The sequence below is a fragment of the Centroberyx affinis genome, unplaced genomic scaffold, assembly GCF_046629955.1.
Source record: "Centroberyx affinis isolate AG114_WGS23_722 - 3 ecotype Tasmania unplaced genomic scaffold, CSIRO-AGI_Caff_v1 ptg001928l_1, whole genome shotgun sequence".
Taxonomy (NCBI): Eukaryota; Metazoa; Chordata; class Actinopteri; order Beryciformes; family Berycidae; genus Centroberyx; species Centroberyx affinis.
Window position 1 is genome coordinate 247,453 of NW_027280290.1, and position 15,782 is coordinate 263,234.

General features: G+C 42.6%; 1 protein-coding gene across 2 annotated transcripts; it reads right to left on the reverse strand.

Moving 5' to 3' along the window:
- Positions 1-1,118: 1,118 nt before the first annotated feature.
- On the reverse strand, positions 1,119-14,262 carry prom2 (prominin 2). Of its 2 annotated transcripts, none has more exons than XM_071530449.1 (24): positions 14,115-14,262; positions 12,621-12,976; positions 10,411-10,475; positions 9,823-10,028; positions 9,525-9,645; positions 8,921-8,984; positions 8,677-8,766; positions 7,890-8,086; positions 7,112-7,186; positions 6,697-6,760; positions 6,426-6,582; positions 6,109-6,261; positions 5,350-5,473; positions 5,146-5,234; positions 4,709-4,793; positions 4,355-4,498; positions 4,177-4,245; positions 3,884-3,976; positions 3,732-3,785; positions 3,533-3,613; positions 2,954-3,022; positions 2,725-2,814; positions 2,348-2,460; positions 1,119-2,211 (listed from the first exon to the last, which is right to left on the reverse strand). In XM_071530449.1, the coding sequence occupies exons 2-24, from the start codon at positions 12,880-12,882 to the stop codon at positions 2,160-2,162; spliced, it is 2,517 nt and encodes an 838-aa protein (XP_071386550.1). In that variant the 5' UTR covers positions 12,883-12,976; positions 14,115-14,262; the 3' UTR covers positions 1,119-2,159. The 2 variants fall into 2 exon arrangements, with proteins under 2 accessions (XP_071386550.1, XP_071386551.1); XM_071530450.1 differs by lacking the exon at positions 14,115-14,262 and adding an exon at positions 13,754-13,879.
- Between the last annotated feature and the right edge of the window lie 1,520 nt (positions 14,263-15,782).

The following is a 15,782-nucleotide window of genomic DNA, read 5'->3' on the forward strand; positions in this document are numbered from 1 at the left end:
ATCTATAGATGGGACTATGGATCGGTCTATGGATTTGCCTCCAGGACCATCAAAACCATATTGGTTTTTCCACCATTTGGAGTTTCATTTTTCATTTGTTTACTGATGAGTGCAAGGGGTGATTGCATTATGGATACAATTAACCAATTTGGGCCACAAATGCCAAAAGAAATATACTATGCCCTACAAAATGTATCTGTATTACTACAAAACAGACTTGAACTTTGACCTTTCGAATATTTGGAAAACATGTTAGACCAAAGGGTGACTGCGCCATTTGTGGGGAATGCAGCTTTTTCTGTTTACTGTTGCCTTGTTTCACCTCAGTGCCATCACCATGACACTGTGGGGTTTCCAAAGCCTAAGTCAGGACAGCTGTCCAGGATGAGACACTACACTTCTTGCATTATAAAACTTCATCAGTGTAGTAAAAAATAATTTACTACAAATGATGTCTGCTATTTATTAAACAGTATCTAATTAATAAAAGGAAGCAATGGTTATATTATTGTAGAAATTTAAACTATAAATCTTCACACCTTAGCTGCAAATTTTCAGCCAACTCCCATTATTACGCTCTTCATGTATGCAAATGAATTTACATGAAGTCACATGACTGGAAACTCATTTTTATAATAAATCACAGTGTTGTGTAAGCAGTACTCCTATGTGTAATATACAGCTATGCTTACGGTTCAGTTGCTTGTGTTAACTAGCAAGCCAAACAGCCTAACATTACTGTACTCCCAATAGAAGAGATTAAATAGCTGATTAACTAGGGAACCAGAGAGCTGAGATCACATTCAAATAAACTGCAACTTAATTAGGTCTATATGTCAGTACCACAGATGTACTATGGTGCTGTACATAGTCTGTATACTCATTAATTTTGCAGTTGTAAAACTTGGTCCTGGACCAATTGATGCAGTGTAAAAAGGTTCATTTAGCCCTGGGCCAAAGGACACACTTGGCTAAGAATGTGCACCGTGAAAAGCTATTTTATGGTATGTGTGGGAAATAGAAACAGACTGAGCTCTGAGGCTCAACTCATGCTATGGCTAAAAGGTAGAAAAATGCACAGTGAAGCCAGAGTTGATCAGTGACAAAATTTACTCACAGTAGTTTTCACAACAGCTGGCAGAAATGTTCACAACATTTAATCACAGTGGGCAAAAAGACCATATAAAGTGCTGTAACACAAACATAAACACAAACTACTCTTTATGTCAAGTACAAAATTGAATCATCACAGAATCATTAATCACTTCAGTCAAGATCACTAATTATTACAAAAATATCTTTGGAAACAAAATGTTGACAAAAAGAACATTTTATAGCTGCATTGTACATTATGCAAACAGTATGCAGTGATATAGCGACCCCAGCTATTCATTTCATGAATTGTTTGATTTATATAGAAATAGGGTGCATGAATTTCCAGTACAAGTGCCAAGTATAATTAAGAGAGTCGTTTAAATGTGTTTCCCATTGGCACAGCCCCGGGATTAAACCACAGTCATGAATGGACAGAGGCTGGCACATTGCAAATGCCTGTTGGCACAATTACGCGTTCCTACGTTTATGGAGTACTGAACACCAACAAGACTGTAGACTGTGAGGCTGTGGCAGTGTGTATCAGTGAGATCAGAACCATTCCACAAAAAGCATCTTAACAGTATGAAATATAAACTACACCTTGTTTTCAGAGCCCAATAATGGCTCAATTCATTACACAGATACAAAATATTTATGAAATACAATAAATGAAAAACATATATATCAAATGTTTATTTGAAATGATGAGACAAATCCCTGTAGATTCCCTTATGCCCTGCGACACCCCTGAGATAAATTCAGAGATTTTGTGTGTGTGTGTGTGTGTGTGTGTAATGCGTGTATAGTGCGGTAGTTGGCCTTGTTTCTTGTTTCTCCTTGTTGGTAATTTGCCTTGTTTCTCCACCTTCAGGTGAGAACTGGAATAGGCAGTGGGCTAGATGTGTGTCAACCTGGTAGCATTTTTTTTTTTGGGGGGGTTTGAGGTCCCCCAGTTTCAGTCTCACTCAGCAGTCATGGACCATTTGTTTTCATTTTGTTAAGTGATGACACCGTCATGTCTGTAGTCTTAAAGCTGTACCGCACATACTCAGTCTTCTCTCCTCTCAGTAGGCTCTCATCTGGGCCCGCGGGATGTGGTTCATCATGATGTGGTTCCTGGGAACAGAGACGTAACGAGCGGTCAGAGAGGGACACAGAGTCAAATGAATCAAACATGTGACTCTTCTTCACAACATGTGTGTAAATGGATATACATGCATGTCTGAACATTGTGTGTGTGTGCGCTACTCACTCAAAGACATCAGATTGCTCCATTCTCCTGTAATATTTGGCCAGTTTGATAGAAAAGATGATGCTGGGGATGAAGAAGATCATACACCAGCCCAGACTGAACCAGAAGGCATTCTAGAGAGACAGAAGATGGATGAATACAACGGCAAAATGATACTATGAACAAAAGGCAGTTAAACTGGCCATATTATAAGGTATTTGAACTGATAAGGAATACCAACAGTGAATGATTTGATCAAATTTGACAGACGAGATAGTGGGCAGGTTAGTTTGTTTTTTATATGATTAGTCTGTGGACTTCATTGATTTGCTAAAAACAAATCAATGAGGGATATAGATGTGTAGCAGGAGGTGGAGGTAACAATATCTGCTTCTCACCAGAGACTCCACCATGTGTGAGCAGATGATGATCTCTGCCGAGTCCACGGCTCCCGCCACGGGCCCACAGCGGCCGAGCTGCTGCGTGATCTACAGGAGAGAGCGTGTACACATCAACCACAGGGCAGTTAATTCATGTGCACACACACACACGCACACACACACACACTCATTGGACACATATTTTGACAATTGCATACACAATATGTCACAGCGCAATGAAGTTTACCGTGATGTTGGCCCAGTCAGCATATGCAATGAAGTACGCTATCTGACAGTCCAAAAACTCTCTGCTTTCCTATGATGGACAGAGCAAGAGAAAGAGAAAGAGAGGGGGAGAGAGAGAGAGAGAGAGAGAGAGAGAGAGTAAATTCCACACATTTTCTACCTACTTTACAGTGGGAAGTCATGAGGATCAGTGGAACTCCCAGCCATTTCATCAAGTGGAATTCTGGGTAAATCCCCTGGAGCTGACCCGTGAATAATTGCAATAGCGTTGTGATAAGCGCTGGAAAATAGACCTAAACAGTCATCTGGCGCAAAAATGGGACACTGCAATGTATCTGGAAACTTCAGTTCAAAGAGACTAGTAATTACTTACAATTCAAGAAACTATGTATAAATAACTCACGTGGATATTAAACAAACAAGCACGGTGTTCAAACCACCAATACACCCGTACTAACTGAACCACTTTACCCCCCCTCGCCCCCCTCGCCCCCTGGCTAAATGACTGACCGACCAGAGGCATGAAGGATCAACTGGAGCACAGTTTCGTGTAACTCATGTGACTCGTGGCTCTACTCACAGTCTTGACGATCTGTGTTGTGTTTGTGTTCAGGAAGTCTTGTGCTGCTCCCGCTTTGCTCAACACCTCCCCCACTGTTCCCTGGAATAGACGGAAAGGAGAGAAATGAGCCAGGGATGAGGGAGAGAAAGAAAAAAGAGAGAGAGGAGTGTGTGTGCTCTCTGTTCTTGCCGTTCCAGGTAGTAGTCGGTGTACTCACATTGATTTTTCCCGCAATGGATCGAAGACTCTCTATAGTTGAGTTGAGCTTCTCCTGGGAGGGAAAATTAGCACAGGAGTGTATGTTTAAATGTCTGTACATTCAGATGGATGGCCAGTGTAGGCAGGACAGACTATAGCAGCAGGACTCACCAGCTGTGGGATGATGGTTGTGTCTATGTTGATCTGAATCTGCCTCAGCTCCATGGCCTCACCTCTCAGCTCTGTCTGAATTTCACTGTTTGTCTAGAAGTGAGCAAGTAACTGGTTAGTCAATAGGACATGGGCATCAGAAGATATTTGTAATGACTTAGGAATCATGCGACAAAGTAAGTGCTTGTATGTTGTTTTTAGTACAGAAAAGCATGGCATTTTAAGGTTAAATGTATCCGAACAAACATAAAATATGTGCAGGAGATGTGTAATGTTAATTTCTCTTGACTCACTTGAACGTTGGCGAGCTCATCAAGTTTATCTGCCGTTGTATTGAGATTAATGCTGGAAATGTTGTTGATCTGAGGAAGACAAACAGGACACACTGGATCAAAACTATATGTTACATATATACACAAGTAATGATAATAGAATTACACATAGTAAGCCCATATACAGTGTAGTGGCTACCTGCTGTGTGACAGTAGTGAAGTCAACGTCTTTAGCTTCGGCAGAGAAGCTGCTGAGCAGCTGTTGAACTTCGGGGCTCAGAAAAGTGATGGTGGACAGGGTGATGTTTGTATTCTCAAAGTGCTGCTGGATCTCCTCTGTGTACTGTGTGTGTGTGTGTGTGTGTGTGTGTGTGTGTGTGAGAGAGAGAGAGACAGAGACAGAGAGACAGAGATTACAAATGATGCTTCGGCACAGGCAATGCATGACGTACACTAGAAAGTTAATCTTTCTTTTTAAATAAACGGAAAGTTATTGTGTGAAGTATGCCTCTAAGTAACGGCCGATGGAAAAAAACAGTACAAGGAAACTTACTTTAGACACATTGAGCAGGTCTTCAAGGTCTACGAGCTCGTACAGGTGGAGTGTCGACCACAGAGGCATGTTTTTCTCACAATCACTGTAGACAGACGGACAGACAGACAGGACATTCAATCAAGTCAAATTTATTTGTATATATCACAGTTACAAAGGGGTTCACACGGCCACATTTTACAATAAATGACAAACAAAAAGCAACAACCTTAGACCCTTAATGAGAACAGGGAAAAATTTCCACAAAAACCTCATTAGGAAAGAAAATGACAGAGGGACCCCCCTTCTAGGACAGTCAGGTCTGCATTAGGTGCCGGGAGTGGACAAAGATTAAACAGACTAAAGACTAATTGTAGACAGTTCTGTGTGTATATGCATGCATGTGTATGCATTTCTGTGTGTGACTGTGTAAGAGGTGGGGATTTGGGGTTACATACCTGTAAATATTAGTGAGAGTGAGGTTGGATTTCAGTCCCAGCATTGGGCCTAACTCAAACTGTGGAATTAGGCCTGGAGTATCAATGAACTGTGGAGAAAACACAGAATATTAACACAGCATTTGTAGAGTGTTTATGTACTTTATTTGTGTGTACGTGCCTGTGTGTGTGTGTGTGTGTGTGTGTGTGTGTGTGTGTGTCTACCTTTAGCAGCTCTCCGTTGTCCCAGGGCTGACAGACCAGTGTATAAACGTTCCCGCCCAGCAGGAACAGCAGCAGCACCACCAACATAAACAGCCAGGAGATCAGGAAGCTGAAGCCTGCACCCCTGCAACCACATCCAGGTCAGAGGTCAAACAAGAGCTCAAATTATGAAACAGATTGAAAATCACAGCTGAACTGGATTGGGTAAATCAAATGGGGTTTTATAATAATAATAATAATAACTTTATTTGTATAGCACTTTTCTAAAAACAATGTTTACAAAGTGCTTTACATACAATTAAACGCAAAAGCAGCAATAATAGAAAATAGGCATAAAAGGTAATATATGAGGTAGACAGGTACAACGAAAAACACACAAACAAACAGGGATACAATTAAAAACAGATCGAACTTTACATAAAAGTGTGTGCCGAATTTTTTTTAATAAAAAATAGGAATAAAAGGTAATACAAGAGATAAACAGGTACAACTAAAAATAAACAAACAAACAAACAAACAGAGATACAATTAAAAACAGATGGAACTTTAAATAAAAGTGTGTGCCAAAACACAAGAAAGCAATAAAATGGAGATACAGGTACAAGTAGGCTACACTACCGTTCAGGAGAAGTACTGAAAGTTAAGTAAATACATTTTAAAACCGTTCACATTGACGTTCAGATACATTTTTGGCTTCAGTGGATTGTTCCTGTAAACAACTGAGTGTATGTGTGTGTGTGTGTGTGTGTGAGTACTCACATTATGAGGAAGGTGCCTCCACAGTCTGCGGTGCAGGAGCGCTCTGTGGGGTCAGCTTTAGGCGTCAGTCCCAGAGGGCCCAGGAGGAGACCCAGGACGTTACACACCACCACCAGTAGGACCACGCAGCACAGGGTCACACACACCGCCCATCTGGAGAAGTGTGCACACATACACACTTTATACACACACTAATGATGTGGTGATCTCACTGCATCACTACAGCGTATGTGCCTTTTTCTCCCATCAGCCCTGTATGTGTGTGTATGTGTATGTGTGTGTGTGTGTGTGTGTGTGTGTGTGTCCAGGCTCGTTACCTTATATGTTCTGCTCTCTCCACCTCTGGAGTGACGCTGCTGATTTCTGCCTGCAGCTGACCCAGTGTGTCTGACACGTTGGTCAGAGCAGATAGAGGGATGTCTTTGGTCAACTGGGAGATCTGTGCTTGTATCTCCTCCAGCTGCTGCTTCGTACCTAAAACACAAACACACACACACACACACACACGTTTTTAATATGTGTGCACAGAAGCATAGACTTCTTCATCAAAATCTGTTTATCAAGAGACATATACAAAAGCTCACTCACTCTGAACTACATCCTTGGTGTCATTGGTGACCCTCTGGGGGATGCTGTTGAAATAATCCTCCACCTGAAATAAAGACAAGCAGATCGCATAATGCCATAGGCTTATAAACACATTTGTCTCCATTCATTCAAGTGTCCGTGTACACAGAGTTGAATTCTGTCTTTCTATGACGCTCCATACCACAGTCTGTCAAAAAGCAACCAGAAAATAATGTTTGTTTACACACATAACACAGCTTCAATTGATTGCGAATCCACTTCCAGAGTATATTACATTATCTTTGGTTACAAATCCTCCACGCTTCTTCCCCTCTGTCTATACATTTGTACCAATATGTTCCATAACAGGGCAGGCATTGTACGGTGAAGTTCGATCCTGTTACTTTCATCTTTTTGCTCAAGAGAAACCACTGACCTCCTTGATTTGGGATTTGAGATCAGCTTTGATGACTTCGTCCACTGCTGACTGGAACTCACCCAGACTGGGGATCTATGGAGAGACACCCACAGACAAGCCCGTCCAATCACACACACACACACACACACACACACAGAAACAGGCCTTGTGAGCAGTTATCAAATGTGAATGTTGTAATAGCAAACTAACAGAAGAGGGCAGCAGACATCAGCAAAGCGAGCACATTATACTTAGGTTTTCATTGTAAGATCCTTTATGAAAGAGCCAACAGGCCACAATAGAATGGGCTGACATTGAAACCAAAAACTACTATAAGAGGAGAGTAGAGGAGAATAGAGGAGTCAGTATCAGTATGTGTCACAGTGAGAGTGTAGGAAGAAGAGAGAAGCGGAGGAGGAGGAGGACGTATCAGCTGTTCTTGACAAAGCGAATTACTGGTGAGCTATTGCCACGTGTCTCAGTCTGCCCCAAATGCAACGTGATTGCTAAACTGATGTTTCCTGTTGCTTGTTGGTAATTTTTTTGTTCACACCCAGTGACAGACGGCTGATTCTCAGTCTGTAGGCCTGCAAGAGTGGGAGTTAAGCTACGCAATCAAACCTGACTCTTCTGCAAACATCACTGGAGTTTCACAAGAGTGGATGTTTAGAGCCAACTCCCTGCCTTTGTCATTCAACCATTCAATTGATCAACTAATCAGTTCAAGAAGCAAACAGGAATATTCCATCCTATATACACACAAAGACTCTATGTCACCTGACTAATCAGTACTTACAGTGACTGAGATATCCACTGTTAGTTTCTGTAGGTCTGGCTGGAGGGCCATACAGCCAGTGCAGCTGGGCTTGTGGATGGTTTGGTTGATGCGGTTTTTAACGGCGCTGACATTGGCCTGGAGGAGGTTCACGCTGGACTGCAGCCAGACCAGAGACGAGTTCAACTCTCTCAGGAGATCATTGGTGCTGGTGGTCTCTGCTCATACACACAAAAACACATAAACATCAGGCAGGGAATCTGCACGTTTCAGAGAGCAAAATGTAAGACTTTTAAGACCTTTTTAATGCTACCTGGAATTGAATTTAAGACCAATTTAAAAACTAAACTAAAGTTGGCAAAACCAACCTATTTCTGATTGAGCCTAGCTAATGAAAGTTGTGAAACTATAAATGGGCAGCATAAGAAAAAGGACAACAGGAAAATAATTGTTACAAGAAACATGAATTCATTAAGTAAAGCAGATGTGTGTTTTGCATATTATACCACTGTTTTATATTAATCTAAGATTGGACATGCAGTGCTAAGGAACCTGTCAATGCATGCTGAAAAAATTAAGACCTCTAATAACTGTGTTTAGGGCATTTTAATACTTTTCAAGGCCTTGTGAATTTTTATCATTTATTTCAAGACGTTATCAGATTTTTTTAAGGACCCATGTGTGAGAATTGAGATACATCGCACGCATACACTGCGCAGCACACACATGAACATGAATCTAGCCTGTGTGATTATTGATACTGATCTCCTTCCATATATGCACACATGCATTTCCATATGTACTGTACCTTGGTCCATAACTCTAACTGAGCTCAGGGCTGGATCCAGGGTTCCTTTAAAGCCTTTCTGGATCTCTGCACCCAGCTGAGGGCCAATGGCTGACACACACACACACACACACACACACACACACACACACACACAGACAGACAAAGAGATATGAGAGGGTTAAGTATGCCCAGAAAACAGGAAATACATTTAGAATGAAAAGCATTAGCGCAGGATGAACAACATTTAGTTACCAACACTCACCATTTAGGTTTTGGCTAACCTCATGTGTGGTCTTGTAGCTCTCATTCACCACACGGTCAAATTGCTGGAGATAGGCAGGGGAAAAAACACAATTTGAAAGCATGCACGTGAGATACGCTTTGAAATAAGATATACAACAAATGTCAAGGGCGAATTACTTAATCTAATCGTACATGGCAGCTTGGCAAATGAAAAAAACAAACAGAACACGACCCTCTCTGTTTTTCCCTCCAACCCTTTCTCACTCTCTTGTATTGTGAGATAAATGTATTGACACTGCAGGGAGCAGGGCTAGTGCTTAATCAGCGGGGTGAATGGAGAATTGTGGGAGAAGGGAGGGTCTGTTTGCAACACACACAAAAGCTGCCGACTCACAGTAGATTGATGGTAGATTGAGTGCTTTCTGTGACTAATCCTGAATGGACACTAACAAGGTTATTTATGTTAACAGTTTAAGCAGGTTAACAGTTTCAGAAAACAAAAAAAGTAGCAATCAGTCAACTGGTATCGATAAATGCTGCCACAATGAGGTCGCCGACCTGTGACCATGTAATCCCATCATCACTCAACTCACTTAAATTGGTTTTGAGGTGGCTTCTCTTACCTGAGGCACAGCAGCGAGGTAGGTTTGAAGATTGTCTAAAGTATTGTTGAGCTCCACTGCACTCTGGTCCACACTCACTCTGAGGGCCTCGTTACTTCTGAACATACAGATGTTTCCTGCACTGTAAACATGTACACACACGCACACTTAATTTTCTGTCAGAAAACATATCGTTGCATATCCAAAGGAGAGACTCACACGCAGTCAGGCACACATATTGTGCTTTTTTCTATGCTTATTTCAAGCAACACGTAATTATACACTGTTCCGGGAGACACATGAGCACACACAGACTCACAGTATTATGAGTGTGGTGATGAATGCGCTCCAGTAGAGAGCTCTTCTGCAGCAGTGGATGCCAGATGTCTGCTCCTGGTACATCTTCCCACCACAGTTGCCACAGCAGCGACAGCACGCCAAGAAGAAACCAACTATGGGCATCAGAACGATGTACAGGACGCCTATGGCTGCACACACCAAGAAACCGATCTGATAGTGCAGGACCTGAACACACACAGACAAATGACGCTTGTTATTTCAGAGTCACTAGTAAAATGGCACAAAAATATCAATTTCAAGGCCAAGATGCGTAACAGAGGCCGCTCTTTGTGGTCTTTTGTGACGTCAGACACAGTGAGCCATCGGTGCACTATAGTTTCACTTCACTCTGGTACACTGAATCCACAGTTGGAATGAATGAAAGAGCCTTAGTAACTTCAGTAGACTGGGAAACACACGCACACACAAGGAAGCTTTACATTAATGGTTCTCAGGTTACCAGCTATAGGGGTTCTCAGGAGGGCACGTCTGTGGCTTTCTAAAAGCAAAGTTCACACGTCTAGAAGTTGATCACATCCTAGCACATACCACACTCATTTGCACTCACTTCTTTGATGACGTCTGGATCCGACTGCACTTGGTCAAAATCCTTTGCGAATTTCAGGATCAGATCTAGAGGGAAGCGACAGAGAGAAAAGTTTGACACTTTGTTGTGGCTCAAGATGCGCTCATGCTTTTGTATGAAATCAGAAGACACAGAGACACACTTTTTAGGGTGAAGAGTCTCATATTTTGTCCATGCTGAATACTCTCCCAGCCTATTTCAGAGAGCTTTTTACAAAGAATATGATGCCTGTAGTTTATTGTCTCGCTGAAACCTTTTGTTACGGCCATTGTTCTCAAAACACAGCTGCTGAATGTGGAAGGAAACTGAGACGAGGTATTGTTCAGGTGTTTGTTAAGATGGAGAAGTGAAGGTTCTCGTTTTTTTTGTCTACTCCTCACCATCTGTCTGACTCACAGCAGATTGTAGCCTGGGAAAAATTTGGCAAACAGCTTTGCATTTGGCAAAATGCTTTGCATTTCATTTTCTTTGGTGCTGTGTGTTTGCCCTCTTTAAATTGCTCCAACACAAATTTGCTTTTAAATATGTTATAAATAAAATGCATTACTATTATTATTAAGCTCTGGGTTTGTGGTCTGTATAAATTACCACAAGGTGTGAACTAATGTTAGGTGAGTGAACATAAGCAATGAGCTGCTTGAGTGTGAGAACAAAACATAGAATCAAATTGTGTTTGAGTGTGTGTGTATGTGTGTGTTCACAGTTGTTAACAAATCCATTCATTGATTAAATTTATTTTTTCAAAGTTGTTTTAGATTTATGAACAAAATCATTAAAAAGTTCATAGCACTGGGAAACTGGTTCACCAGCTGGTAAGGTCCAACTGGCGAGCTCTCAGGCTGGTGAGCAGAATTGCAATCCTCCTCTTAGCCCAGACACTAGGGCATCAAGCCAGTGAGGGAGGGAGGGAATTAGAGAGAGAGAGAGAGAGAGAGAGAGAGAAAGGGAGTAAATGTCTGCTCTGTGTAGCCCTGGCTGACATGTTGTGAGCAAAGCTTATGATAATGTGGAGGACGCCTTAAAAGGATGAGTGTAGGCAGTGAAGTTCCCTGTTTGACACAGAATAGTTAATGAAGAAGGTGATGAACTGTATAAAAATTCCACTGATCAATAATTTATTGCCATAATAGCTCTTTATGAGAAACCACTTCACAATAGCCATCATTCAATTGACTGTAGCCAACAAATGATTATCAATGAATCTAAAATGAGTTTCAACTGGGCAAAGGTTGTTAGGCAGTGTGTGTGTGTATGTGTGTGTGTGTGTGTGCGTGTGCGTGTGTGTGTGTGATGTTTGCTGAATGAAATCAATACCAACCAGGAAGCACCTGGCAAAATACAGAAGCACTTTAGAGTCATTTACAAAACAAAATAAAAGCCAAGATTAAAGGGCAATTAGAACACGTCATAGGAACATCACAGTGCTGCTTTGTTCCCTTTTATATGAGGGACTATATGTGTAACATGAGCCTGACTCATTCCCTACTGAAGGAAACACTAGGCCAAAAACATCACCTGAGGGGTTAAAGATTGACTGAGCAAATGCAAGCATTCCCCTTCCCCCTTCCCACTTACTGATTAGCCAAACTGGTCATCGTTTTCTATGGGTATGATGTGTATAGAGAAGGAGTGTGTCACTAAGGTCTCACCTTTACCCTTGTATGGAGTTTTTTCCCAGCACAGGGCGTGAAAGCCACAGTATTTCTATGTGATTTACATTATGGTTGTACACCTGCCTGCCCAGCAGCAAAAAAGAGTGTACTGTCCATCTAAACCTGCCAGTAGGGACTCTAGATCTGTGATTCCCAACATTCTTCATATCAAGGACCAAATTTCTGTACACATTAGGGCTACAGACCCCCATTTGATGACATTTTGCCTCTTGGACTCAAATTGGAGAATATGTGATTGATTGTTTGAAATGATTTTGTCCAGAATTCACGACTATCTTTATTGTAGGTAGAAAGATAACAGTGAAACTATGATCAAAATAGTCATTCTTCTACATTCTCTACTTGTGTAAACTTCTTGTAAATGAAATAATGGTGAAGTTTAACAATTCATCAATTTACATGGACCCCCCTCAAGGACCCCTGGTGGTGCCCGGACTCCATGTTGAGAGCGGCTGCTCTAGATGGTTGATGAGTGAGAAAAAGTGTAACACAGAGTGGGAGACTCTCAGCGACACCGACCTTTAGGGAAGGGGTTAGGCTGGACCGTGTGGAGGAAGGACTGGACCAGGTCGGCCATGAAGCCCGTTCCAGCATCCACTCCTGTGTTGTCCTGGTACTGTGGCTGGGTGAGACTCTGCGGGGCCACACCTGCCGGACAGGGAGCCTGGGGAGGGGTGGACTGGGCCAGGCTGAGCCCCAGGAGCAGCACTCCTACCCCGACCCTGAACGCTCCAGCGCCATCTCGCCGCCTCCATCCCCTCATACCCTCACATGGCCCCATGCCTACAGGTGAGACTGGCTGGGGAAAGACTTGGCCGGAGAAAAGTAGGTTTATCAAGCGATCACCTCATGGCACGGCCTCTGTCTCGGTGCGTCTGGAGACAAAAGGAGGGAAACAGACTGGCTGAACACAGTGACACATATCCGCCACACTCATACCAGATACAGAAGTAGAATCTGTGATGCGAACACCACAAAAACCCACAGAGTGAGTCACAGAGAAAGAGGTCGTTGCACAGTTCGATACAGAATGGCAGAGGGAGAAAAAAAAAAAAACACTGACGCTGTTATGCAGAAGAAACACAACAGTGGCATTTTGTAAATGGGGATATCTAAATGTTAAAGCCTGTGTGTATTTAGTTTCTGAGAAAAACATTGCCCTTTAACGCTGTGTTTCATGCTCTGCTTATCCAGAAATATTGACACAGCAGTCCTGCCTACATCAGCCTGAGGCAGTCATGTAGTACAGTACATACTGGCATCTAGCATCTAAGTTACAGGCAAAGTCTTACAGCAGATGAGACATGAAATACTAATATAATACAATGCCAGCCTGCAATCTCTCCTTGTCTCCTTGTGGTATAAGAGCCATGTTCATAGTGTAAACACTGAAGCCTCATATATCTGCATCACCACTGTTTATCCAGACCCAGCCAACCTTGCTCGCCTCACAAGACAGCAGACAGTGAAAAGAGAAATTGCTTACTCTCAGACTAAAGAGACACCAGCATGAAACTGCCCCACACTATCAGAACAGCAAATTCAATCGTCTCTCATTACACTCTCACAAATTGTATGCCTTTTGTAAGAGCAGCTCTCATAAGCAGATAATTCTTCAAGGCTAAGCTGCCAAATAAACTGAATGCACCTACTTCCTCGCGCTGTTGAAAGCAAAGAGAGAACGGGCCGGCTGTTTTCTCTGAAGACACTGCTACTGGAGAACACGGTCAGCTCTTTAACCCAGCGCACAGCACAGCCGCCTGAGGGTATTTACTCACTGGAGCTCTGGAAACAAACTGTGACTGTCTGAGCAGCTCAGCTACTTTTCCTCTAGTCTCGGTATGGGTGTGGGTGGGACAGTAGAGGACAGGAAGACAGAGAAATAAGAGTCAGTTTACAGTGTAGAGAGGATAGGATAAGGAAAGACTCCCAAATAAAGAGGAAAAGAAGAGGGAGAAGGACATGGGAAAAAGGAGCTTTTACCTGTTCTCCAGCGGGACAGGGACAACTCACCTTGGTTGTCGGGACAGCGAAGGACAGTCTCTCCTGTCTGCTGGTCTCCTCAAGTATTAGAGTAGGTTACACAGGCCTGCAGGGGTGTGACTGTTTAGTCCCGTAGAAACCTGATAGGCTCTGCTACTGCTGTGAAGTTGAAGTTGACTGCCTCTGCGCCTGGAGAAATACTGGCACTAAGAATGAGGGGATCGGCGGAGGAGGAGGGAGGGAGGGAGAGAGGGAGGGTCTTGGAGAGAGAAGCAGGGAGAGAGGGAGGGAGTGACGTGGGAAAGAGTGGGAGGGTGGCAACAAAGCAAATAATTGAGAGGGTTTCCACCAAACAAAAAGTGATTTTTTTCCACTTTGTTTTCTGGATTCTTAAGTGTGTGTGTTTGTCAGGAGAGCGGGGGGTTGGGTGTAAAATTGCAACAACATTCAGCGTACAAATAGTGGCTGAATTGCAACATACTTTTACTTCATGGGATTAGGGGGAAGAGGGAAGTGAGAGAGGAGATTTTGTGAAAAAAAACTAGTTCAGTTTAGGAGACTGACAGTTTAGACAAAACATAGTGGTTGTAAACGTTGTCAAACTTCACTCAAGTCAATAAAAATCAATCAAACATGTTAATAATTGACAAGGACATTCAAGTAATTTTAATTTTAGTAAAAGGTTTCAACTGGCAATAGAGGTTGTTTACAGCTACAATACCCCGCCCTCCTGTAACTCCAATTTATCATTCCACATCTGCTATGGTAAGGTGTTCAAACAAGTAACGGCACAGCCCAAATATGCAGGAAAAGATAGGAGGGATGAACACACTAGAGAACAGGTTTATGAGAACAGATGAGACCAAATGATTGCCAAGAACACCTCAAAAACATCTTCTAACAGGCATTATTGGCTAAGAAGGCTAAGAAGTCACATTTTCCCTCCACACTATCAGTCCTCTCAGCCAGGAAGATTTAGAATTGCAGCCGAACAAGGTGAGACAGGAATATAACCGTGGGTTTATTGGTGGAGCCATAGCTGAGAGATTGAGCTGTGCCTAGCAACTAGATACTTTCAGGTGAACAAGAACCATGTTGGGACAAGATGGAGACTGTATAGTGTTATTACAGAAGGCTTACCCATACTTCTGCAGGAGCACCACTTTGTAGTGGGAATGAAGAGACTAAGACGATCGTTCTCATGAGATCTCTTCACCAATGTTTGTGAAGTCTAAATATACTTTGAATTTGGTACGTTGTGATACTGACTTCTCTGTGAAACTCGGCTCTGACACTGAATCCTCTGTTGTAGGGCTGCGAGATTACACATTTGCATGATATGAAAGATGATATTACATTCTGCATGGTTCTTATTTCCCATTCTAATCTCTACAGATGAAAATGAATGCGTGCCTACCTTTGGAAACAGAAGCCGATGTTGAATTCTCTCTTGTTGTTTGCCTTCTCAGGTACCAATCACTACTTGCTCATCCCTGGTTCACCTCAACAATCCAAGTCATCAATTACGGGCTGATCCTTTAATCTGCTGTGACCTGGTTTCCCAGCAGCCTCTGCACTGACCTCTGATCCAGTGGCCCGAGCATGCGAAGGCCATCAAACATCTTGTTGGCCAGGCCAGAAATGCTGCCAATACAGCTGAAATCCTTCCAAGGATTTTTCCTCACTGACTCAACATTC

What these genes read in the sequence shown, in the direction of transcription:
- prom2 (XM_071530449.1), bottom strand. Translation starts at nt 12,882, where the DNA reads ATGGGGCCATGTGAGGGTATGAGGGGATGGAGGCGGCGAGATGGCGCT. An exon ending in ACCTCGCTGCTGTGCCTCAG is followed by an intron (nt 8,985 to 9,524) that starts GTAAGAGAAGCC and finishes GCCTATCTCCAG; the next exon opens with CAATTTGACCGTGTGGTGAA. An exon ending in CAACCATCATCCCACAGCTG is followed by an intron (nt 3,786 to 3,883) that starts GTGAGTCCTGCT and finishes TTTCCCTCCCAG; the next exon opens with GAGAAGCTCAACTCAACTAT.